General features: G+C 34.7%; 1 protein-coding gene across 2 annotated transcripts; it reads right to left on the bottom strand.

Moving 5' to 3' along the window:
* Positions 1 to 269: 269 nt before the first annotated feature.
* Positions 270 to 23383, bottom strand: LOC126846363 (fibrillin-2-like). Of its 2 annotated transcripts, XM_050585703.1 has the most exons (53): positions 22907 to 23383; positions 16300 to 16382; positions 15814 to 16131; positions 15658 to 15753; positions 15200 to 15394; positions 14883 to 15137; positions 14618 to 14773; positions 14354 to 14542; positions 14141 to 14263; positions 13953 to 14075; positions 13495 to 13746; positions 13311 to 13436; positions 13033 to 13248; positions 12757 to 12956; positions 12502 to 12682; positions 12268 to 12437; positions 12074 to 12209; positions 11804 to 12015; positions 11588 to 11738; positions 11394 to 11519; positions 11196 to 11321; positions 10980 to 11105; positions 10517 to 10598; positions 10286 to 10452; positions 10009 to 10199; positions 9785 to 9919; positions 9494 to 9671; positions 9048 to 9161; positions 8843 to 8977; positions 8496 to 8710; positions 8283 to 8421; positions 8096 to 8209; positions 7863 to 8021; positions 7611 to 7805; positions 7406 to 7534; positions 7079 to 7327; positions 6863 to 7008; positions 6651 to 6759; positions 6417 to 6581; positions 6216 to 6323; positions 5852 to 6144; positions 5636 to 5768; positions 5290 to 5535; positions 4991 to 5203; positions 4772 to 4897; positions 4298 to 4537; positions 3141 to 3349; positions 2069 to 2284; positions 1822 to 1983; positions 1044 to 1199; positions 867 to 971; positions 691 to 804; positions 270 to 564 (listed from the first exon to the last, which is right to left on the bottom strand). In XM_050585703.1, exons 1-53 carry the CDS (start codon positions 23044 to 23046, stop codon positions 346 to 348), a joined length of 8862 nt encoding a protein of 2953 aa, XP_050441660.1. In that variant the 5' UTR covers positions 23047 to 23383; the 3' UTR covers positions 270 to 345. The 2 variants fall into 2 exon arrangements, with proteins under 2 accessions (XP_050441660.1, XP_050441661.1); XM_050585704.1 differs by lacking the exons at positions 14618 to 14773; positions 14883 to 15137; positions 15200 to 15394; ... (2 more) ...; positions 16300 to 16382; positions 22907 to 23383 and having other exon boundaries at positions 14364 to 14517.
* Positions 23384 to 24391: the final 1008 nt, after the last annotated feature.

Consider the following 24391-nt stretch of genomic DNA (forward strand, 5'->3'; position numbering starts at 1 on the left):
TTTGATACATTTTATCTCTCTAAATAAATTATTTCAGGTTAAATGGCATGTTGTTTTCAAATATTTGTAATTTATTACAGTTTAGTTAGATGTTCTATGACTATGGTTTTGTAGTAAATAAGACACAATACATTGAAAAAAGCTCAGCTCCAAGGCAATACTAATAGACTGTTACGATTTTTGGCAGTGGTCAATTTAGAACATCGATTTTAGTAACGGTTTTGTTACATAAAAGAAGATCAAATAATATGTATTAGGTAATACGAAGATGTTTTTATTTATATTTTAAATACATAGATGCATTAGGTAAAATACGGTTTGGCGTACAAAAACGGACGATTCGATTTATTTATCTGTGAGAATGAGTTTAAGATGCAAAATAGGAAGCTTCTTGTGTTCCGTGTGATCGTCGGTAGATCTTTGTCCATCGATGGCCAAATGATATTTTCCCGGTGTACTTGGTGTACGTTTGAATTTCAATACCCAAATGCCTTTGGAGTTCTGTTTGATTTTAAATCTATCCGGAACGTCATCCGCTGGAACTACGGAGTATTGGTAATTATCCTATAAGAAAAGTGTTTAATAGGCCTTAATAGTTTTTACAAAAAAGCACTACCCAATACAAAGCAATTAACAACAAAAAGGTTTATTAAAAAATAAATTCAGTTCTAATTGCTTAACACGGTTTACCTTTACAGCCGATAGCAGTTTTAATATTTGAGCCTTTCGTTTTGCGTCGGACATCTTCATTTTTATGGTCGTGTGAATTCCGTCATCTCGGTAGTGCCTGAACTTGAGTTTTACCTATTGGTCAAATTTAGCGTTGAAACGATAAGCGATAATTTTAACATAGGTGCAAATCATACCGGTTCTTGTCCCGTCTTGTTTTGCCATTGATCAGTGTCGTACGGGAGGGCATCGATCGAGACGTTGGCCGTTCTCTTATGCCGAAACCTGCCCTCGCCGTTTATCTTAAGTTGAAATAATTGATTAATTTTCAAGTCAGGTTCTTTGATTTGTAATACTAATAATATTGTGTTTACCTTGCAAGAGAAACATCCTTCGGTCGATATTACTTTGCCGCCATTGCTTTTTGGAATCAATTCTGGTTCGATTGGGAACGTAGGGATATCGCCGAGGTCTGGTGGCCCGATGAACGAACCACTAGTCAGTGGACTGATCGTTGACAAACAGTGTCCCTAAACAAAATTGCACGAGTACACGTTATTTTAAGGTAGGTTTGACGATAGTTATTTATCAATAATCAAACTAACAATCACTGAAACAAATCATTTCAGATTAAATTACATTTTTCGTAACTCTTTTTATTATATATTATTAGTTTTAGCATTACATTTGCTACTCGGTGCAACTTAATTCATAATCTACTGCTTTTTCCCAATTCGTTTTACCCTTTGTTCTTACACAGAAATATAATCAAAAGCTGTTATTGAATTTCACTGCTGTTTACATATTGGTGTTGTAATATTATAATTTTAAAGTCAATCGATTCATGTTGACAAATATTCCAGACGTTCGGTATAAATATGTATAGGTGCAATACGAAAGTTAACGATGGACGAGATATTGCTACTTTCAAAGCATCTGATAAAACAAAAACTCTATTCAGAAAAACTTGTACACAAAATTCAACGGTAATCAATGGCATTCTGAAAACTTATACGTATACATTTTTCTTTAGGCTTCGAGTGACTGCATATTTACAATACAACATGGTGTAATTTTGCGTTTTCTCAAACTTCGTTGCCTCAAAGTGTTGCTGTTCTATATAAGAAGGCGGCGTATAGTATATTGTCTTACCTGCCCAATCCTCTGATAGCCTGCGGGACATCCACAAGAAAATCCGTTTTGACCGTGTGGGATGCAACCGAAAGCGCATGGACTTGAGTAACATCCTCTGCCAATACTTGCACTACCGCCAATCACGTTACCGCCGTTCGCACCGATTAAGCCGCCGCCTTGCTGGAGATGACCAAAAAGATTGTATTCATAACAGTTGCAGAAAATACAACTTAAACGCATTAAGAACGTGCAAGACGTATGATACCTGCGAAAAGGGTCTGCCTCCACACTCTTGAGACATGGGATCGTAGAGTTGACCATTGGAACAAACGCATTGGTAACCGCCAACGGTGTTAATGCAATTCAAGTTAGGATCGCACGGCGATTCCAAACACTCGTTAATATCGATACATTCGCCACGATTGCCCAATTTTCGAAAACCGCGCGGACAACCGCAGTTGTGAGTTGCATTTTGAGAGTTCTTAAAATAAATAATTATAATACAAAAGTTATTTTATAAAAACAGTAACTTATCGGTCGAAATACATTTCGCACCTCTAGATCAAGACTGCCGCAACTCGTCAATTTGCAGTTATGAGATATTTTCAAATAGTAAAAAAAATTAGCTCTATATAGTCCAAGAACGTCACATTCAATATAGAGTTTCATTTGGCCACCAAAAAAAATGTGTCAGTATTGAATCTGTTTAATTTTTAGCTAAATATCAAAGAAAAAGTGCCATATTTACTTTACAACAGTATTACAATTTTAATTTACCCAAATAATCACTCAAGTTAAAATTCAAGACTGCCTTATTTCAATTTTTATTCAGTGTTCTTACACTGAATAAAAACCATAATTTTCGTGCGATCTGTTGAGTGAAAAACAGCAACAATTAAAGTTTTAGCGGTATTGCCTTTTATAGTTTGAATTCCATACTGTCATGTTTTAGTATATGGTGATCTTTAAAAACAATATATAAAAGCAATACAGACATTCACTTCACAGTGTTGCATTCACTTAAAAAATTGTAAAACGCCATAAGTCTAACTTTCAGGGTTTCAGGGAGTATTTCATAATATTTGAAAATGTCATATTGTAAAACATGTTTGTAGGTATTTAAGTTTTTAGTTTCAAATGCCCAAGCAAAGAACCCTTAATAATATCTTATTTTTAAACTTCAAATCTATTTTTCTTAAATCTATAAATTTTGAGTTGTGGCGGTGTTGAGCTGCGATTTATTTATAATAGTATTGTTATGTATAACAATGATAGTTTTTTTTTTTGTTAAAATTGTATAAAAGTTAGTTTAAAAATGAACAAATATTGAAATTTACCTGCCGATCGTTACATCCGACGGAAGTGTCGCATTCCGGTCCAAAGCAATCGTTCTGATTGTTTTTGGACTGCTTGGGATCAATACAACGGTTACCGGAAGTATCTAGCTTGTACGGTTTCGGGCACAGACACCGATAACTTCCCAAAGTATTAACACAATTTCCCGGTGGTAAGCAGGCGTTAGGGTCTTGGCGACACTCGTCGATATCTGAAGAGAAAATCGCAAAAATCTTATAACAAAACAACATACATTTTTCAACTTTTAAAACTATTATTTTTGTATGTAAATAATTTTTTTTTTTTAGCCATGTGTTCAGCCAGAGAAAAATAGGAATAAATTATTGTGTATAATCTTTGTATTTTAATATTATTTTTATAAGTGTTATTATAGTGTTGTCGAAAGAGATGGATCTGTAAAATCTTGTCAAAAACTAATCGTCTCTAAACGGCTAGTGCTACCTATTGGCTTAGAATGGCGTTGCGCTGTGTACGTGATAGAACGTACCCACGCTAGATGGCAGCACAGTTTATACTTTCTTAAATATTTTCATTATACAAATTACAGAAATACATGCCAATAATATAGACTATTGTTAAATTATATTTATTTCTAGTTAAATATTATATTTTATCTATGAAATGAATTAATTAAAACTGTACAACAAAATTTGACCTTTTTTGGAACATAACCTCAAAACACATCTTTTTTTTTCACCTAATCCAAATCTGAAGAATGTCTATTTTTAAAAATCTCCTCTTGAGTTGTAAAAATCTACGTTTTGTCGCGTTTTGTACGCTTGCGTTGTTTTCTAAAATAATTTATAAATAGAGTTTTCTATTCTGTTTGCTGAATTTGGAACTGATTTATGATGAACAAGGTGTAGATGCTTTTTAAAACACGAAATTAAAGTAGAAAATTCTGACTTTTGTTTTCATGTTGCTTAGGTACAACCCTGGAGGTGATATAAAAAATAAACAATTATTGTGCTAAGGAAAAATCTGAGGCCAGATTCGGATTAAGCACACAATAAAATAAATATACCTATTTTGGTTCTTGTTTCAAAAGGTTATTTTAGATTTAGGTTAGATTTTCACTATATGCTTGTACACGTATAAAATGTATACAAAATGATTTGATTGAAGGACGTTAATTTACCTAAACAATTATCACCGGATTGCCGGTAACCCAGTTGACAGCCACACTTGTACGATCCGTGAGTATTAATACAAAGTTGTTGGCAAATATGTTGGCCGGTGGTACATTCGTCCAAATCGCGACAAGTACTGTTGTCCGGATTCAACAAATATCCAGCCGGACATCCACAAGAGAAACCTCCTTCGAAGTTCTGACAAGACATTTCGCACGGCGATGGATTCAGTAGACACTCGTTAACATCTACCAACAAAATTATAATAGAAATGATATTGGACCTATATCGATTTTTTTATGATGAAATTTGTTTTACAAAACTTCATAATATTCGATTTAATTTTTGTCTTGAAAGTGTCATTTTTCACTCAACATAAAACTCATGAGAAACTTAAACGATACACCTTACATGACAATTTTTTGGGGCCTATATGTGATATTGCCTTCCTTGACCGATGAATACACCGACGAATGACTTACCATTGCAATGAATTCCAGTGTGGTCGACTTTATACGCTTTATTGCAGATGCACCGGTATGAACCTAACGTGTTAATGCATTTGCCATTTTTGCACAGATCGGGCATAATCTCGCATTCGTCAATATCTAAATTATAAAAACGGTGAACATATAATGTCATCATAATAATATAAACTCCAAACAATATTTAAATAGGTATTAGCTTAAATAAACAATTACCTTGCCCATCAATCGTGTAACCCGACTCCAAACAAAGCTGTCGAAATGATTCTGAAGATGGAGACGGGCATGGCTGGCATTGAGGACCCCAAGCGGAAGCCATTGAACAACAGCAATCTGCTTTTGTCACGGCTTTGTACGTTTGATTTAGCTCTCCGTGGTTGACGCATCTGCCATTTAACAGATGTTTATAGCAGAATCCCACCCTAGAATCTTAAGAAAATAAAATTAATTTTAATATGGAAATTATAAAATGATTGGAAAACGTTGAAATTAATCACATTGATAGTTTCGCCTACCTATACACTGTTTCCCGTCGTAGCTGGTTTTGAATCCGTCGTAACACTCGCATTTAAAAGAGCCCGGCAAATTGACACAAAAACCGTTCTGGCAAATATTGGGATTTTCTTTACATTCATTGATATCTTTACACTCCTCGCTTCCCGCATGAACGTACCCCTCTGGGCAAATGCATGCAAATGATCCGATAAGGTTTTTACACGAAAATTTACAGTTATTAGCTGGCGTGACACATTCGTCGACATCTAAATAAATCAAATATATGGCATTCGTCTTTAAGGGGTTTTGCTTCTTTATATTATAATTTCTTATACAGAAGTAATACAAAATCATTTAGTAACGTACCTTGACAATGTCTACCGTCCGGAGCTAAAGCGTATCCGTATGGACATATGCACCTAAACGATCCAGGAACATTATGACAACGGAAGGCACATTGATTGGCCATTTCGAGACATTCGTTCACGTCTTCACAAACCTTGCAATTTAAAAAAAAAAGTATATCTTGTTTCAAAACGAATCACGCGCTGTGGACATTACACATTATGTCTATTATCTTACTTGTGTAGGACCTGGAGCAAACCCGTCTGCGCATATACATTCGAATCCACCTTGTAGGTTTACGCACGTTCCATTTCCACAAATATTGACGTTGATTTTACACTCGTTTTCATCCACGCATTTTTTCCCAGTAGAATCCAAAATATACCCAACTGGACATTCACATCGGTAAGACCCGTCAGTGTTTATACACTCACCGCCATCGCATGGATTCATCATGAAGTCACACTCGTTGAGATCTTCACCTTTGTCACCTCGACCAATGCCCTCAGGGCATAGTTTGGTAAAAGTATCTAGAGTCATTTCCATCAAAATTTGTTTTATTATATTTAGTTAACGTTGATTGTACAAATGTTTATTTTACCACTTCCTGGTTTCGGGCAAGCTTTGCAAAGCTTACCCCACCCAGATCCTGCCGAACAACAGCACTCTTTTTCGGTGATTCTCTGCCGTCTTGGAGCTAAACAATTACCTGTATACCATACATACTTAATTATACACTATGCACAATATAAATAAATTAGCGTTATGTTAATATCATAACAGGCTTTTATATATTTCTGACCACTTAAAAATATATCATAGCAATGATCTTGTCTCGTGTCGATGCATTTCATTCCAGTTGAGCTAAGGACAAACCCGTCTGGGCACTCACATATGACCCCGCCGTCTGTGTTCATGCAAGTTCCTCCTTCACATATACCCGGTAATTCCTTACATTCATTAATGTCTAAAAATCAATTTAATACAAAAATCATTTTCCACTAGTGAATTTAATTTAAAAAATGTATGTACACACCAAGGCATGAATTTTTTGCCGCCGATAACCGGTATCCAGGAGGACATGTGCACAAGAACGAGCCCATTAAATTTTGGCATCTTCCTGGGGATGGACAGGTACCAGTAATCTAAAGTGTTATCGTGTAAATTCAGTAGTTAGTTATTGGGTGACTAGTGTTCATAAAGTATACGAGCACATTATCTTAAAATTAATTAAACTAGGGTTATTACTTCGGTACATTCATCTACATCCCTACAATGTTGTCCGTCCTGTGATAAGGTATAACCAGAAGTACATTCACAGCCAAACCTGCCAATCATATTTCGACATCGACCATTCCGGCATAAAAACGGCATCATTCTACATTCGTCAATGTCTAGAAAAACATTTTTCTTATGATTGTTAGATCATGTCGGTCATACTTTTTGTGGTTAAATTGTGTATACCTATACAGTCGTTATTGTGACTTAATTTAAATCCCTCAAAACAGCTGCACTTAAATGAACCTATGGTGTTAAAACATGTGCCGTTGTTGCAGACATTTGGATGTCTTTTGCACTCGTCCACGTCCACGCATGAATCACGGTTTGCCGTTAAGCCATATCCATTGTGACAGATACACTGAAAGCCTCCGTCTAAATTCGAACATTCTCCGTCTCGACAAATTCCATCCCGTTCGTAGCATTCATCAATATCTAAAAACACAAAGCTCACGAATAGCAAAAGAATTTCAAATAAAAAAAACACAACCAATGTTGTTAACAGTGTCTTACCGACACATTCTCTAGCGGTCGGTCCGAGTTTGTATCCGTCTGGACATTGGCATTCAAAAGTTCCCGGGACGTTGACACACTGGGCAATACCACGACAAGGTGGCGGAATCCGCAAACATTCGTTATCATCTTTAGAACGAAACGCCATTATTTAATAACTATAAATTACTTTTAAAAAATATATGTTTGAACGCTGTTCACAAACCAGTGCACTGATGAGAATTGGCGTCATACACGTATCCGCTATCACACGAACAATGAAAACTTCCTGGTGTGTTAACACATATTCCATGATTACACATGTTTGGCATTAGAGCGCATTCGTCGATTTCCTCTGTTTTGTTGGTCATTGGATTCATGATCAGACCCGGTCTCGTTCCGCACAACAGTAAGTACTCCTCTTTAGAAAAAGTCATTTTTATTCGTCAAGTTCGTGTATTACAAAGAAAATACTTACTGGTACCCGTGGCTGGACAAGGTTGACATGGTGAACCCCAAGCTTGTCCCATTGAACAACAGCAAATCATCCGGGTCTGACTGTTTGACATAGGCAACGAACATTGGTTGTCGGTATAGTTCAAATAACAGTTTTCTTTTCTCATGTCTACACATTCCTCTGGGAAATCGATCAAACATTATTTTTTTAATGCTCTATCGTGTTATATTTTCAATAATTAATGTTTTTCTTACTTCCATTTGATAATAACATATATCCATCTGGGCAAACGCAATGATATGTACCCACATCGTTCATACAAAACCCTACGCCACAAATGTCTGGTTTTTCTTCACATTCATTTACATCTTTAACCAAGAAAACACACGAGTTAATTTCATACGAACAACTAGGCTGATCAGTTTGAGCTTCTTACATTACCATAACAGAATGTACTGGTGTTATCTAACCGATAGCCCTCGTTACAAGAACACATGTAACTTCCAAATGTATTGGTACAGTGACCGTTTTTGCATAGGTTATCGTGTTCTTCACACTCATTTACGTCTTCTAAGATGACCTTTTTAAAATAAAACAATAAACATTTCCACGTAGTCGATTTACATCCTCGTACATGCGTTAGGTTGTATTTACCGTTGAAGGATTTGGTCTGTATCCCGTTCCTCCGGGACATAGAGCTTTATATTCCTCTGTATCGAGACTAGGACAAGATTCACACTTCGATCCCCATGCTTTGCCCACGGAACAACAACACGTAGCTTTAGACACAGGCGCGCCTATTTCATGATGACAACGTTTCCGACCACCTCTGTCTTCAATTTCCATATAGCATCTCCCCTCCCTTTTGTCTAAAACGAAATCATGTATTTATTACGAATCTCAAAATGAACTAATCTTGACGACAAAAATAATTGTCTTAAGAATTTTGTAAAAAGTGTCATAGTTTGTTGTAACTATCATACATAATACAAAAAACTAACCAACACATGCATTTCCAGCTGCAACAAGTTGATAGTTTGGTGGACACTGGCACGTGTAGTTTCCTTCGTTATTGACACAATCTCCGTAGAGACAAGCTTGAGGACTTTCACATTCATTTACATCAGTACAATTACCTAAACAAATTATAGTGGAAATAATAAATTACTAAACGTCTACAAAATTGTATTATCATTCAGCATTTACCTCCTGTATTATCTAAAGTATACCCATCATTGCATTCGCATCTGAATGTGCCAAATATGTTTTCACAGGTTCCAAATACGCATAAGTTATTAAACATCTGGCATTCGTTTATATCTAAGAATATTCCACATAAAAAAAAATACAAGTTTATACGAGTTAAAGTATTATTTACATTTTTATCGAATATAATGCGTATTAAGTTTTTCGTTGACGTTTTGATTTAATTGCAGAGATCATAATATCATTACCCATAAATGGCCAGTTATGTTTTTATTACTGTTTCAAATAGTAATTATATACCAAATTTGAAGATTGAATTTTCAATGGGACAACTATTTAAATAAGTATTTTACGAAAACATGATTTGTACAACAGCTGTTTCTAATCAAATTATGTTCAACTGTAGTATTTAAAAGCTTTTGTATAAATTCCACCATAAAACTCACCAATACAAGACCTTTCATTTTTGTCATCTGGATTGATAAATCCCATTTCACATTCGCATCTATATGACCCTGGGTAGTTAAGACAATGACCGTTCTCACATAATGTTGAATCTTCTAGACATTCATCTATGTCTGTACATGCATAACCATCACCACGAAAACCATCATCACAAACACACTGTTCGATACATACATAATTGTATTAATAAATAATTAAAACATATATTTGCTTTAAATCTAATTATCTATTAAATAAATATTTAATCTTTTTTAGGTAGTATATATCTGTACCCTGAAAGATCCGTCTTCGTTTATACATTGTGCATTTTGATCACAGCCTCCGTTGTTAGTCAGACATTCGTTTATATCCATACAGTTGTACCCATTCCCAGTAAAACCATCCTGGCATCGACAACCATACGAACCCTAGAATAATGACATTTAAGTATAATATATTTTATATTGGCGCGTGGATACAAAAACTCTAAATTAAACAATTTAGTTAAAAAAATTACCGGATTGTTAATACAAGCTGCATTTATATCACATCTGTGTGTGCCAATCTCACATTCGTCTTCATCCGTACAAGCGGGTCCGGAATCCAATTTCACAGTATATCCTTCTTCGCATCGACAAGTAAACGAACCTATAGTATTGCTACACTGCCCGTTACCACATATATTTTTGTCGTCACACTCGTTAATATCTATCAATAAAGTTTAATTGATTATTATAGTTATTTTAAAGAATTACTTTTTAGTATAGCTGAAATGTCTGAATTGAATATTTTACCCAAACAAGATGAACCATCGGATCCTTTCAATAGACCGCCAGAACATGAACAAAGAAAACTGCCTATAGTGTTGTTGCACTGACCACCGTTGCATATTCGAGGGTTCACTTCGCATTCATTTACATCTGCACACGTTCGCTTGTCTTCCATTAATGTATAACCAGCTCTATATAATAAAACCCCGTTGGTACAATGCATAAGTTTAATATTAACTATTAAATAACTCATACCGACAAGAACACATGAAGCTACCGGGCATGTTGATGCAAATAGACGAACAACCTCCATTATTTATCGTACACTCATCAATATCTAAAAATTAAACCGTACTTAAGACAACTTAATTAAGGAGATGTTGTTTTGTATTTTAGTTTTATTGGAAGAATAACGTGATACTTGCTTAAAATATATGATTTAAAATGAAGGGCACAAAGGAAGAAGGGTATTTGTCATTTTTTTAAATTTTAATTTTGACGTAATGGTATTATTCAACGGTATTGGGGCTACTAACGAATGTTGAAGTCCATTTGATAAAAGAGAAGTTAAGGTGGGCCCTCTGAGCGATTTAAAAACGGTTAACACTTAGATTTTTTGTGCTGACTAACTTAGTTGTTGTACTCTTGAAAAAGTTGTATAAATGGACAAATATCCCTTTTTCTTTGTGCCCTTAAAATATATAAGATCTTAAGTTACCCTCGCAGTAAAATTTTTGATCGGTTTGCCTATATCCTTCGTCGCAAACACATTGATAAGTCCCCATCATGTTTTCACACACGCCGTTTGAACAGATTCCACTAGTTCTTGAACACTCGTCGATATCTACATTAGTAAAAAAAAAACAAACAAATGAAATTTAATTAAATATTTCAAAAAATACAATTCGTATGTACATCACTGCGTCGTGTTTACCTTTACAACTCTGTTTATCTGCAGATAATTCGTGACCGCTAGGACATTCGCATTTATAGCTACCAGGAGTATTTTTACACGTGCCACCACGACACAATCCAGGTGTTATCTCACATTCATCGATATCTAAAATGTTTTGTGAAATAACGCACTTGTACGAATAAACAGTATTAATTCTTAATTTGTACGATTATTTACCCATGCAGACTTGCATTAACTGTGAAGTTTCGTAGCCTTCTTTACACTTGCACACAAAACTACCGGGTATGTTTTGACATTCGCCGTCCCCACAGACTCCGTGCATGATATTACATTCGTCGATATCTACAAAAATAAAAAAACGCTCATAGTAGATTTGATTGAATATGATTACGGGAAATAAAAAATCCTACCGACACAGCGAATTCCGGACTCGTCCAGAGCGTATCCTTGGCTACATTTACACGTAAAACCTCCCATTGTGTTTTTGCAACGGCCATTGCTGCATATTCCAGGAAATTCAATACATTCGTTTATATCCTTGCGATCAATGAATCCAGGACCCTAAAAATGCATAACAATGTTGCGCTGTTGGTTCACTAAACAGTTGTAAACTATAGCTTACTGACTTTTGGACATAGGTCGGTGAACGCTGGAGTACCACGTCTTGGACAGAGTTCACTTCTGCCGATGGCACCTCCTACTCCACCTCCCCAAGCTTTACCTATGGTAGAACAACAGCAAACACTGCGAGGATATAAACCTTCGAGAGGATTAACTCCAGCACCGTGTTTGAAGTCCGTGTAACACTTTTCCTCTCTGACGTCCAGGCAAATCGTACCTGCGCAAAACTTTAACTGTTAATGTTATCTAGATTTGTGAGCAAATGTATAACTTACCGGTAGTATCTAAGCTCAAACCCGGGGGGCAAACGCACGTGAATGACCCTTCTGTGTTCACACAAGTGCCTCCCCCTCGACAAACTCCAGGGCTCAATTCACATTCGTTTATATCACGACAAACTTTACCTACAGACTAACAAAATGTACGGAATAGTGAATACAAATTGTATGTTTTTATTTGCTTATTTTACCACATATCCCTTGTTACATTCACCACAGTCTTCTGATTTGCAAGGCTCGCATGGACTTCCCCAAGCTAATCCGATCGAACAACAACAATCGGATTTTAAAGTAAGTTGCACCAAGTTGTTTTCGCATTTACCGCCTGTCATGCGAGTCCAACACGAACCCCTGCGGTTATCTGAAATCAAAATCTACTGTATTATTTCGACGAGAACACAAACCTTATATTTCGTTAAATTTACCTAAGCAAACTCTACCGGTACTATCTAATTGTGTGCCAGGCGGGCATTCGCATTCGAAAGAGCCTGCTGTGTTGATACACTGACCAGCTACACATGCGTTAAAACCGATCTCTTCACATTCATCTACATCTTCACAAGCTTGACTTCTTGAATTTAATACTGTTCCCGCCGGGCAAGTACACTAAAACCATTAGGTCGTAATGAGCTCAATTGCTTCAACATTATATTACAGTAGATCTAGTGCTACTCATTTACTTGGAAGCTCCCTGGCGTATTACGACACTGTCCTCCGTTGCATATGGTTTCATCTACTTCACATTCATTTATATCTTTACACGATTTACCTGTGTCGTCCGCTTCGTATCCAGAATTGCAAATGCATCTGTAATTGCCAATGGTGTTTTCACAACCTCCGTTTAAACATACGGCAGGATTTTGAGCGCATTCGTTAATATCTGTAAAATTTTTGTAAACCATTTTTAGTTTAGTCAACTGAATGTCAACCTGTACTTTATTCGTAAGAACACATACCTTCACCATTATAGGTCATACCGGGTCCTTGTGGACAGAGTGTCTTAAATTCAGCGCTATCGGGTAAAGGACACTTTGAGCACGGTGAACCCCATCCTGGAGTCTGACCAACTATGCTGTGGGAACAACAGCAACTTGATTTCGTAACTGGCATACCGGTAGGTTGTAAACAAGCACCCTGTTGGTAGTTGGCATAGCACAAATCTCGAAGGGTATCTAAATAGAAATCAACGATTAAACGATGAATGTACTTCTTCAACAAACTGTTGGTGCTTTACCCAAGCATGTCCGCCCATCTGGTCCTAAATAGAAGCCATCTTGGCATTCGCAGCGAAAACTTCCAGCCGTATTGACACATTTGCCACTTTGACACGGATTACCACTATTTGAGCACTCGTCAATATCTGACAAATTTAAATACACGTTAACGAATATGCATTTAGTGTATTGCATGCAACTCACCTATGCAATTCTGTCGATCCGGTGAAAGACGATAACCAGAATCACAGAGACATTTATACGATCCGTCAGTATTGGCGCACTTGCCATTTTTACAAAGTCCTGGCCTTCTCTCGCATTCATTGATGTCCGCACAAAATGCACCATCTGGCGAAACGGTATATCCTGGTTGACACTCACATAAATACGAACCAGGAGTGTTTCGACATCTTCCGTTCAAACAAATTCTAGGGTTTTCATAGCACTCGTCAACGTCTAAAAATGACATACATCACAATATTAGAACAAATGGTGCACAACAGATCCGTCAAGTATTGTGTTGTAAGTAATAAACGGTTTTCTTATAAAAAAAACACAAATTAAGAACTTTATTTTTTTATGAAACATTAATAATTAAACGATTTTTTTCAATATCAACAAAATTGTCAATGTGTCATAAGTCATAAATATAAATTGTATACCTATACAAGAATGCCCGGTTTGTGACATTATGAAACCCGATTTGCATTTACATTGAAATGATCCTTGGACGTTTATACACATCCCGTTTGCACACATTCCATTTTTTTCGCATTCATTGTGGTCTGTTACATAAATGAGTGTTATTTAAAAAAGAACTTTCAAAATGTCGAACGGTTTGGCTATATACCTATGCAACGTTTCCCATCAGATGCTAAATCGTACCCTAGGGGACACGAACAAATGAAGCTTCCCGGTGTGTTGCTGCATTGGCCGTTATTGCAAATCCCTTGTTGTAAACATTCGTTTATATCTGAAAATAATATTTATGTACAATGTAAATATTGAGTGTTCCGACAAGGCATTTGGTTTTTAAAGCGTTATTTACATATAGATGACTAGCCTTCACACACTTGCGAGTCTTCGTGACGGCTCTTTGAGAAACCGGGATGACATTCGCACGCGTATCCATCCACCGTATCAATGCACTTCCCACCAGTACCGCAGATCTCCGGTCTTAAACCACATTCGTCTACCAAGTTCAGCACTGTGTGATTAGATTTGCCACCCAAGCATATTTTTATGTATTCAGCTGGAAATATCATTGAACAATGGAAATCAAAACGAAAACTAGTATTTATAAAGTGGATAAATAAAATGAACATACCCATTCCTTGTGACGGACAGTGTTCACACGAGTTCCCCCAACCTTTGCCCATGTCTTTGCCACAGCAACAATCTTTTTTGGACAGTTTCATCGGCAAAGGGTCTACACATTCTTGATTCGAAGAAATTCTCGTGTAACAATTACCTTGTTGGGTGTCTGTCAGAGCATAATGAACGTTTAAAATTCAAATTGCATTCGAGTAATTAGAACTTAAAGGTTATCTCTTATAATTTTGTAATATATTCTAGTTAATCATACAACTGACCTATGCATCCTTTTCTGTCCGAGGTCGGTACGAATCCTTGCTTGCAAATACAATAGTATGAGTTATCGGTATTGACACAATATCCATCTTGACAAATGTTTGGATCTCCTAGTTTGCACTCGTTTTCATCATCGCAAACGTGGGTCACTGAATTGTGTACTCGTCCTTCGGGACAAATACATTTAAACGATCCAATGGTGTTTACACACGCACCTCCTTTGCAGATTCCTGGTATGGCCTCGCATTCGTCAATATCTAAATATTAACATGTTTGTTTTATATAAGTACCTTTAGTTATTCAATGTAATTAACCATACCTATACACTGATTGGAGTGTATGTTTTTTAAGAAACCAATGTCACAGTCGTAGCTCAGCGAACACTGCTCACACGGGTGACCCCACGCTTGACCAATGGTAGCACAACACAATTGTTTCGTACATACTACTCCTTCTAATTGCCCTTGGCACATGTCGTTTATCACTCTTGTGTAGCACGGTCCAATTCGATAGTCTTGGATCATATAAATTTAAATAGAAACGATGATAATCGTACATTTTTATACAGTCACGCAAACAGAGTATTGTTGACAACATTAGGTAAATGTTTAATTAAGCACAAAATATGTTGACAGACAAAAATTCATTTTTAGCGTTTTAATACCTCAAACACTTGGATTCTATCCAAATACCGAAGTCACAAATATTTAAGAATAATATGATCATTATAAGATGGGTTAGGGAATATGTAGCTGTTATGAGTTATTATTTACCAACCGGCTTCGCATCTCCTTCCGGCGTATCCGTAAACACACGCACATCGATCTGGCCCAATGCAGCGACCGCCATTTAAACACCCGTCCCTACAAATCGCTGTAAAATATAAAAGTTATTATACACATAATTATTACTATCACGAACCCGAATACTTACGGTCGGCGCAGTTTTCTCCATTGTAACCGTGTCGGCATATGCATGTTGTTCCCTGACAAGTACCGCCGTTAATGCAGGGGTACTTACAGGCTTGATTTCTGGTGTCCGTTGCAATGACAGTAGCGACTGTTGTCGATGAGTTCTTGTTGTTGATCGGCAGTTTCTCGAACTTATCGGGTCGTTGGTCTTCCGAATTGTTTGTGATCATCGAATCTCGAATGTCGTCCGGCAGACATGCCGATCGAACAGATCCCTCATCACACAAACACATGTTCGGTTTGATGCATCGACCGCCATTGCAAGGTCTGTTGCACACCGCTAAAATAGACGAATGAACATTGCATTACATTTATCAACATTATAGAATGAGAATTATTGTCAGACACCCACGTGCTGTGTACTTCTATACCCGTTGCGCGTTTATGTGCCAACAAGTAATCTTCTGCCTCTAAGCAATTGGTTAAATAATAAATTAAAGATACTTACGTACAATACAAAGACCGGTCGCATGCTTAATTGTCCATCCCGGACAGCAGTAGTTTCGAAATCGTGAACGACAGACATTTGGTCTGGAAAAAAATGTACATCATAGCGCATTTAGTGTATGCGAGATGGGCCAAAAATTGTAGTTAATAACGTATGGAGTGATAGGGCTATGGAGTTGAATAAAGTCAGTTTTATAATTTGTTGGGTATCGAGTAAAAACATTGTACAGTATAAAATTTACAAAACAGAACTAGTGTAGACTCTTAGATTAAATCTAAAATGTTATAAGAGATTTGATTTCCATGTGTCATTTTTTTCACCCCAAATATTTTCGAATTAAACTAATATTACAAAGTTGTATAAAGTGGGCAGGAATTATAAAGTGACAGAAAACCTTTTTTTTTTAAATATTTAGTTAAGTATTGAATTTTTGGTTAATTCCTTAGTCTATAAAACAAAAATGTAAAAGAAATTAAGTACGCTAATAAAATTTGCTTAGAACTTTGATGGTATAAATTCATATTAAATCAATCAGTGACCATCTATATTGCAACTTTGTTTTAGGTTAAGTCTAAGAGAACTTATATAATGTTTTAAAATTAAAAAAATAAGAATACAAGTATAAGGTAATACATACAAATGTTTCAATGAAAGTTTAAAAATATCTAATTTAAATATTTCAATTTATTAATACAAGTCAGTTCCAAGAATTTTAACTTAAAAAAGGTTAAAAAACATCATAATACTGTTGTGCTAAAAATATTAGTTCCCACTTGAGATTATTAACAGCAAATTTAAAATAAATAAATGAATAAAAAAAAAAGAAATGTCCAAGCTTCGCACGAAAACTAACATTTAATTATAGTTTTGGAGATTCTTTGTCAAAAGAAAAAGTAAAGCTTTTCATACAGAAGTTTAAAGAATAAAAGCTTTGCAACAGGGAGCTAAGTGAAGGGGATAATCAGTAGTTTAGTTAAGAATCAGAAAAAAGGAGAGGGAGATGGAGCAGAAGGCGGAGGAAAGGGGAAAGGGGAAAGGTGATACATTTTGTGGGGTAAAGGATGGGACGGAATATGTAGGTGTGACACACTATCGACTGATATTTTTAATCTGGGTTTTAATAGGGATGGTCATGATTAATGTTATGTTAAAACTATAAACTTTTATTGATTTTTAAGCTCATAAACAAATTGTTTTCAATTGAAACAAAATCTGAATAACTGACCAACTCAATGCAAGAATATTAATGAAGTATTATTCATTAAATAAATATATGTATATAACTTATACAATATAAGTCAATATGCTTAGTAAGAACCTAGTACAGTAATAACCAAACACTATAAATAAATACCGATATAAAGAGAGCACAGTATAAACTATAAATAACAGTTAATCCAGCTTATGCTGGGATCAAGACGGTCGCTGGATTGGATTGGATGCAGTAATAAATTCGAAAATGATTAAATCACTGTCAGGCTCTTAAATGCGAATCCGTAAACGGTGCTATAAACCATGTACAATCTTTTTTCTTTTAAATAATTTCAAAAAACTTTTGCTTTTGCGAAAATCAACGAAATAGAATTCACACACTTTACTAACTATGCGTTAATATTAAATTAACTTTTTTATTAATTTAAAAATTTTTAAGATAGAAACCGTTGGCTTTGTAATAGAATTTTTTTTACACTTTTTTGATCAATTATTTTTATGTACATTGAGTATACCAAAGACAAAATATACAGAAGTATATTGTTGTTCAAAATGTCAAAATTCTTTTAAACCCTCAAAATTGTAGCATACCGTTAAAATTGATAAAATTATGTGTAAAATAACATGCAAGGCTGTCATACAACTCCACTATTAATTATTATCTACTTCCTTTCATACAGGATATTCGATACTATAATATAATGCCCATATAAAGAGTAATGAACTACATAATAATATAGCCCCATATTACTATTTGTCAATGCCATGGTTAATATTTGTCACTTTACCTAACTCTTAATTATTAATTAATATCTTGTTACAAGAATGATAATTTAGGTAGGCTCATATTTTATCTATAGACAATTAGCCGTGTGAAATGGGTTAATATCAATTTAACTCACAGAACAGAAAAGTACAGTCGAGTTTAAATAAATCACTCAGTTGTCTTAAATTCATAGCTCAACATTAAATTTTAATGTAATTAATTTTAATATTTCACTAAAAATATAATCTAGTAAGAAAGTCAGTAAATTTTAAACGCAGCAATTTTAAATTTATTTAATTTAATTTTTACCGAACTAGTGTTCGTTAGTGAATTTTACGATGATTTCTATTAATATGATTATACATACATATGTAATATGTATTATTATTATAAAATCTTTACTGTTTTCTTTGTAGGATTTTTTTTCTTGTAAATTTTTGTTCGTCTTTTATAAGTTTCTTTATTGCGTAATTTTCTGTTAGGTAACTAAAAAATACATTTTTTTCTGCTTAACGTTTTCTCTGATGATTCTTTTTCCACTATTATTGAAAATAACGTTCTACATTAATAATTATGTTACACAACATTTGTTTGTGAACTTAAGATACACAATAATTTATTATAAAGTACATTGTATATCGCTACACTAATTGACTATCCCGTATAGTATGCAAATTGAGCCTTTTTTCCAGAGGGAACAAATAATAGTTCTATTTTTATTTAAAATTGCGTAAAGCGCAAAAAAGAAAATGCATTGTCTAAAATGGTAATACATTTACCATTTTGGGGTCTTAAAATAAATTATACTGTGCGATACAATAAGGTATTAATATACATACGCTACATACAATCAATAACCATATTATATGCTAAGCTATATTCATCATTTATTTCAACTATAGTGTACAAACGCGTCCCTTTTTTTATAATAAGTTGCACGAATAAAGTAACTGATTGTTTTATTAAATTTCTGGAAATAGATACAAACATTTTTTAATGCAACCTTTTATTCTTATGTATACGGCATACCTACTATAATATGTATAGAGACATAATAAACAATTATAACCTTTTTTTTTTCATTATTAACTAATAATATATTATTATTATTTATCGCTATCACGGACCATCACTAAATTTCAAGATTTATGATGTAGAAAGAAAAATAGAAATAGAAATAATCGATCAGTCGTTGAGACCCAAAAAAACGTTTATGTACCGGGTGATTCTTAAAACGCCTATTACTAATTTACTCTTAAAACAATTACAGTTTTGAAAGGTTTCTTTTTATAAGCATTTGTATTTATGTTATAGTGCAATATTCAAATTTTTATCTTTTTACTATTTGCTTGAGCTTTATCAACTTTTGAAATTTATATAGGTATTTAATTTAATTTTTAAATTAAGAGTAATTCACTAAAAATGTTAACTGGTCAATAACCGCAGTTTTGAATAATTATTTTTTAATTTATTTAAGTTTATAATTTAGGTCGGGTGGTGGAAAAATACAAATACAAATTATTTTTAAATAGAACTGGTGTAGGGCGATGAAAGAATCACCCGGTATAACTTCAGGCTTATTTTTTCCGCTTGTGTCGGTAAACGAAAAGAAAATGGGTCTCTCAATATTTTATTCAACCAAATGTCTTACATATCCTTTTAAGAATATTAATTTATCGTATCATCACTTTGTTCATGACGTAGGTATATTATAACGATATTTACTCATGCAAGACGTGTAAAGCTTTTGAATAATATAAAATAATGTAGAACTGACAGAATGTAACAACTAAGCATTTTTTCCTTATCCGCACACGTTTTAAAACAATAACAAAATTAAATCCTTCATCAAAATACATTTTATATTTTATTATGCTTGTAAAAGATAGAAGTTATTGCGCACATACACTTATTTTATTTCCACTAGGGAATCCGCTTCACTGCAATAATAAACTTTTAAAAATAAATGATTAGCTTATGATAATGTTTGAATTCAAATAAAAAGTTAAATAGTAAGGATGGAGCAGAGGTGTAGTCACAGGGCTGTAGAAATTATTATAACGGAGATTGGTGAAAAATTAAAATCTCAAGTAAAACACCTCAATGCGAATGGTTTGGTTGTAAAATGCAAATAATAAATATCGTCAAATTAATTGTAAAGGCAATACTGTGGTTACAATTCGTTTATAGTATTAGGGTCGAAATAAATAATATAATAAAAATGTTTTTCTGACACCTGTTAACTGTAGATTCATTCCTAATGGCAACGCAGAAATTTTAATACGGTCAAAATACACTTTCTCCTTTTATTTTGATTTTCTTCTTAATAAAATAAAAAGGAACGACTACAGAATTATTGACGCTAAGGCTACGCTCGAAAAAAAGAGAAAAAGGTTAAGTTTGATCATTGAATTTGTAAATGCTTCAACAGATGTATTTTTATTAAAAAATAGTAGGTATTCAGAAAGTTTAAATTTAAACAAAATTAAAATAAATCGAAAAATCCGTTTTGAAATCGATTATAATCCTGTTTTTTTTTTAACTCGATACGACATCTTTTTGAAATTTTGTATAAATCCTTTTCTTAAAAGTTATAAAAATAATATTCAGTTTAATTATCGTTACTCAATTCACGCTTTCCTCGTTTCTATTGTAGTACGGTCTAGATGACTATATTTTTGTCCTCTTTTTTTTTTTTTTTTCCTGCAAAAAAATCGAGTTTTGGTTGAAAATCCGAAATATTTCCAAACTTTCTTAGCAACGGTATGAAAATACTACTATACTATCTACCTACAACATGCGCATTAAATACTACTATTTATGTGCCGAGTGCCCGCATATTCTAATTATTATAAACACCCGGAGAAGAATTCGTTCAGGATTTTTACTACCACATGTGCGCGTGTCGTAACAACAAGTGGAGATTCCTTTTTTACTAAAAAATGGCAATAATCCTTCACAAAGAAAATAAAACTTTCTATAACGGGATCCCGTCGGAGTCACTTAAAAAAAGGTACTGCGCGTGAAACGAATTATTAATTAAGTAAACGCTAGCGCTCGACCCTTAAAAAAAAAAAAAATACTTCCGAGTCCTATTTCAAAAACTTGAAAAAAATCGTTTGAAGTAATACCGCAGTGCTAGCTTATGATTGTTGATGTCTTTTTTGCGTGGATGCTATAAGTCTCGCTATGTTCCAGACGCTATGAATAGAAATTTGTCCATCGTGGAAAATAATATGAAGAGTATAAATAAGAAAAACATGCTTTGCGTGGGCTTATAACTTTTATAATACAAGCAAAATTAATAGGGAAAAGTGTCAATACTCGAAAATTACTTTTTCAAAAGAAAACACTCATTTTTTTATAAGATAATAATAATATGTCATATCCTTGGTTTTAGAGATTTGTAAATCGATATACTAAACTCACAATATATTCATCCCTTATTTCAAATAACAACTTATGTTTTTAATTCCATTAGGTTCTTAATTATGTAGCCATTTAGACTGATTTATCCTAATTTAGGATTTCACTGTTAAGGAACAGAACTGTACAAGAACAAAAAGTCACTAAATTTTAACTGATGAGATCGGTATGTGCTGTTTTAACAGCTAATGGTAATTTCTGAGAAAGCCGTTGAAGATGTATACGTGTCTATCTTTCCAAAAACAAGCTAATGATTATACAGAGTTGGGTAGTGAAACACCGTATTTGAATAAATACATAATTATTTAATATATCAACACAAGAAAATAAAAAAAAACAGAAATTCAGTATAAAGTAACTTCTTACTTTAGTAGTTCTCAAGTAGACGTTCCAGATAATCAGATCAATCGGAGTTGTGAATTCAAAAGAAAATAAGCGGATTTTGTCTTTTATACTATTTCACAGGAGAGCAAAACCAATATTATATTTCAAATGTATTCTTGGGATCATTAGACTTCTTCAATATCTGTTATAAAAATTGACTAATAATAATATAATAAATCAAATATGGCGTTTCAATAATATTTAAGTACTGTTGCTTACATTTTAATTTACATCATAATATCCAGTCCGAGATCTGATTAGACAAATGCCTGTGATGCAATGAAAGTTTATGTTTTGAGTTATTATATTGTAATAATTGTAAGTTCGGCGAATTACCGTCTAAAAATTTAATCCTAAGCGCGCACGGGAATCGAGCGCAGGGTTTTCCTCCAAAAGTTCTCATGTACCTTATCCCCTTAAATTGTTTAATAATATATTTTTTATCCTTTTTGATTCGCACCACTTCGGTTATATTACCGAATCACCGACCGATTTACCGCAGGTTAAGTGTAAGTTTGTCGTTTTTTTTTTCTTTGGAGAAACTATATTTGATTGATTACCTTTTCTAAAAGCAATCGATTCAGCCGGGGACTCTAAAACGTGTGTGTGTGTGTCGTTTTACCGAAACAAAAAAAAGTATGATTATTTTTATTTTTCGTTTGTCAATGTCATATTATAACTGTCGCTTTTAAACAAATCGGTCGTTTAGGTTACCGGTAATAATACTTGCGTTGTTCTTTCATAATCGCGTGTAGTAAGTAGATGTCGGATTTGATTGTTACTATACATTTTAGGTGTTTTTTTTTTTTTTTTACTTACCCACCGACCGGGACCAGGTGAGCCGAATCGCCCGGGTCGCCGCTGTTGATGGCCGGTGGTTGCGCCCGCGTTACCGCCACGAACACGGCGACCACCACGGCCAGTGTCCGGCCAACGCCACCCGGAAGTCGTGTCACCATCTCTCGGGCAACCGCCCCTGTATCAGCTGTAGCTGCAGCGTGCGATCACCTACGGCCGCACATGACACTACCTTGGGTCGTTGAATTTTTTATTTCAAATGACTCGAATGATTTTTACTACGGTTGTCGTACAGTATACAGCACCGTCAGAGCTGTCGAGCCAAAAAACTTAACACCGAAAAAAGTCCAACCCGAACCGCGTGTCGAAACCGTACGGTCAGTGTGCGGTTTTTGAAAAAAAAAACAAATATATATCCCCGTCTGAGAACGGTTGCACTTGCTTACACTGCCGACATACTACCGCCAGTTACTAAAATATAGTACTGTCTCGTGTGTGCCGCCCGTCAGAGTTGTATGCGATGCGATACCGCATCATTTCAATGTTATCCCACCCGGTATATTCTGGGCGACCACCACCGCGGTGGCTTATACATACTCTCATCTCACAACCGAGCTCGTCTCTGTGTGTGTGTGTGTGTGGGTGTATAAAAATCATATACATGCATATTATGTGTGTGTGTATACGCACTAGTCAAAACGATATGCATACCTAATATAATATAGTACGGCCCGTAGTACGTTGTGTAATATATATTTATAGATCTGTCGACCCTAGCTTATTTTATAATATTGTCGCATGCGTTGCCGCCGGCGCACGTGCAGCAGTAGCCGAGGTCTTTTTGGCCGCGTGTTCGTGTGGCTCTAATTAAAACAATTAACCACCACAATGTTATACGACCGCAGCGTTTCGTCTCTCTGGCCGTTGACGTTTTCCTGTTGCAGCACCGACGGATCCAGCAGATATAATTACCGACTTGTGTATCCGTTAGCCGAGTTGCTCTAGAAAACATTATAGCTCATATTATGCTACCCTTGTTCCTGTACCCTGTCTATACGAAACAATGTGGCTTTTGAGATAACTTAACTTCCACGTCACAGTGAATGAAGAGTTTTCAAGCGAATATATCGTGGTCGGCAATATTAGACACATATATCTTTCAGCCCTTCGCCACCTCACAAAATCTAGGGATTAAATAAAGTTAATGCGCTATCTCCAACAACGTAATCGTTAAGTGAATTAGCTGGCTTTAACAACTAAGCGCCTTAGGTTTCAGTAAAGGTTAAAATTGAAAAATTTAAGTCCCTAATAGTAGTAATTTTGAAAACAATTATTATCTCCCTAACGGTAAACTGCCGTTGTGGTTGGAGAAAAAAAATTTTTTTTTAGTCATACAATTTGGGAGACAATTTTGTACCCCAAGTTTCGCTATTTTCAGAAAATAACTTAATTGTTTCCCCGGTATTTCAAAGACAAGCAAATTGTCGTTTTGTCCAATAAGGCAGA

The sequence above is a fragment of the Adelges cooleyi genome, unplaced genomic scaffold (genome assembly GCF_023614345.1).
Source record: "Adelges cooleyi isolate 19-005CV unplaced genomic scaffold, UGA_ACOO_1.1 ACOO_flye_CR_arks_rails_tigmint_CR_PRNA_9, whole genome shotgun sequence".
Lineage (NCBI taxonomy): Eukaryota > Metazoa > Arthropoda > Insecta > Hemiptera > Adelgidae > Adelges > Adelges cooleyi.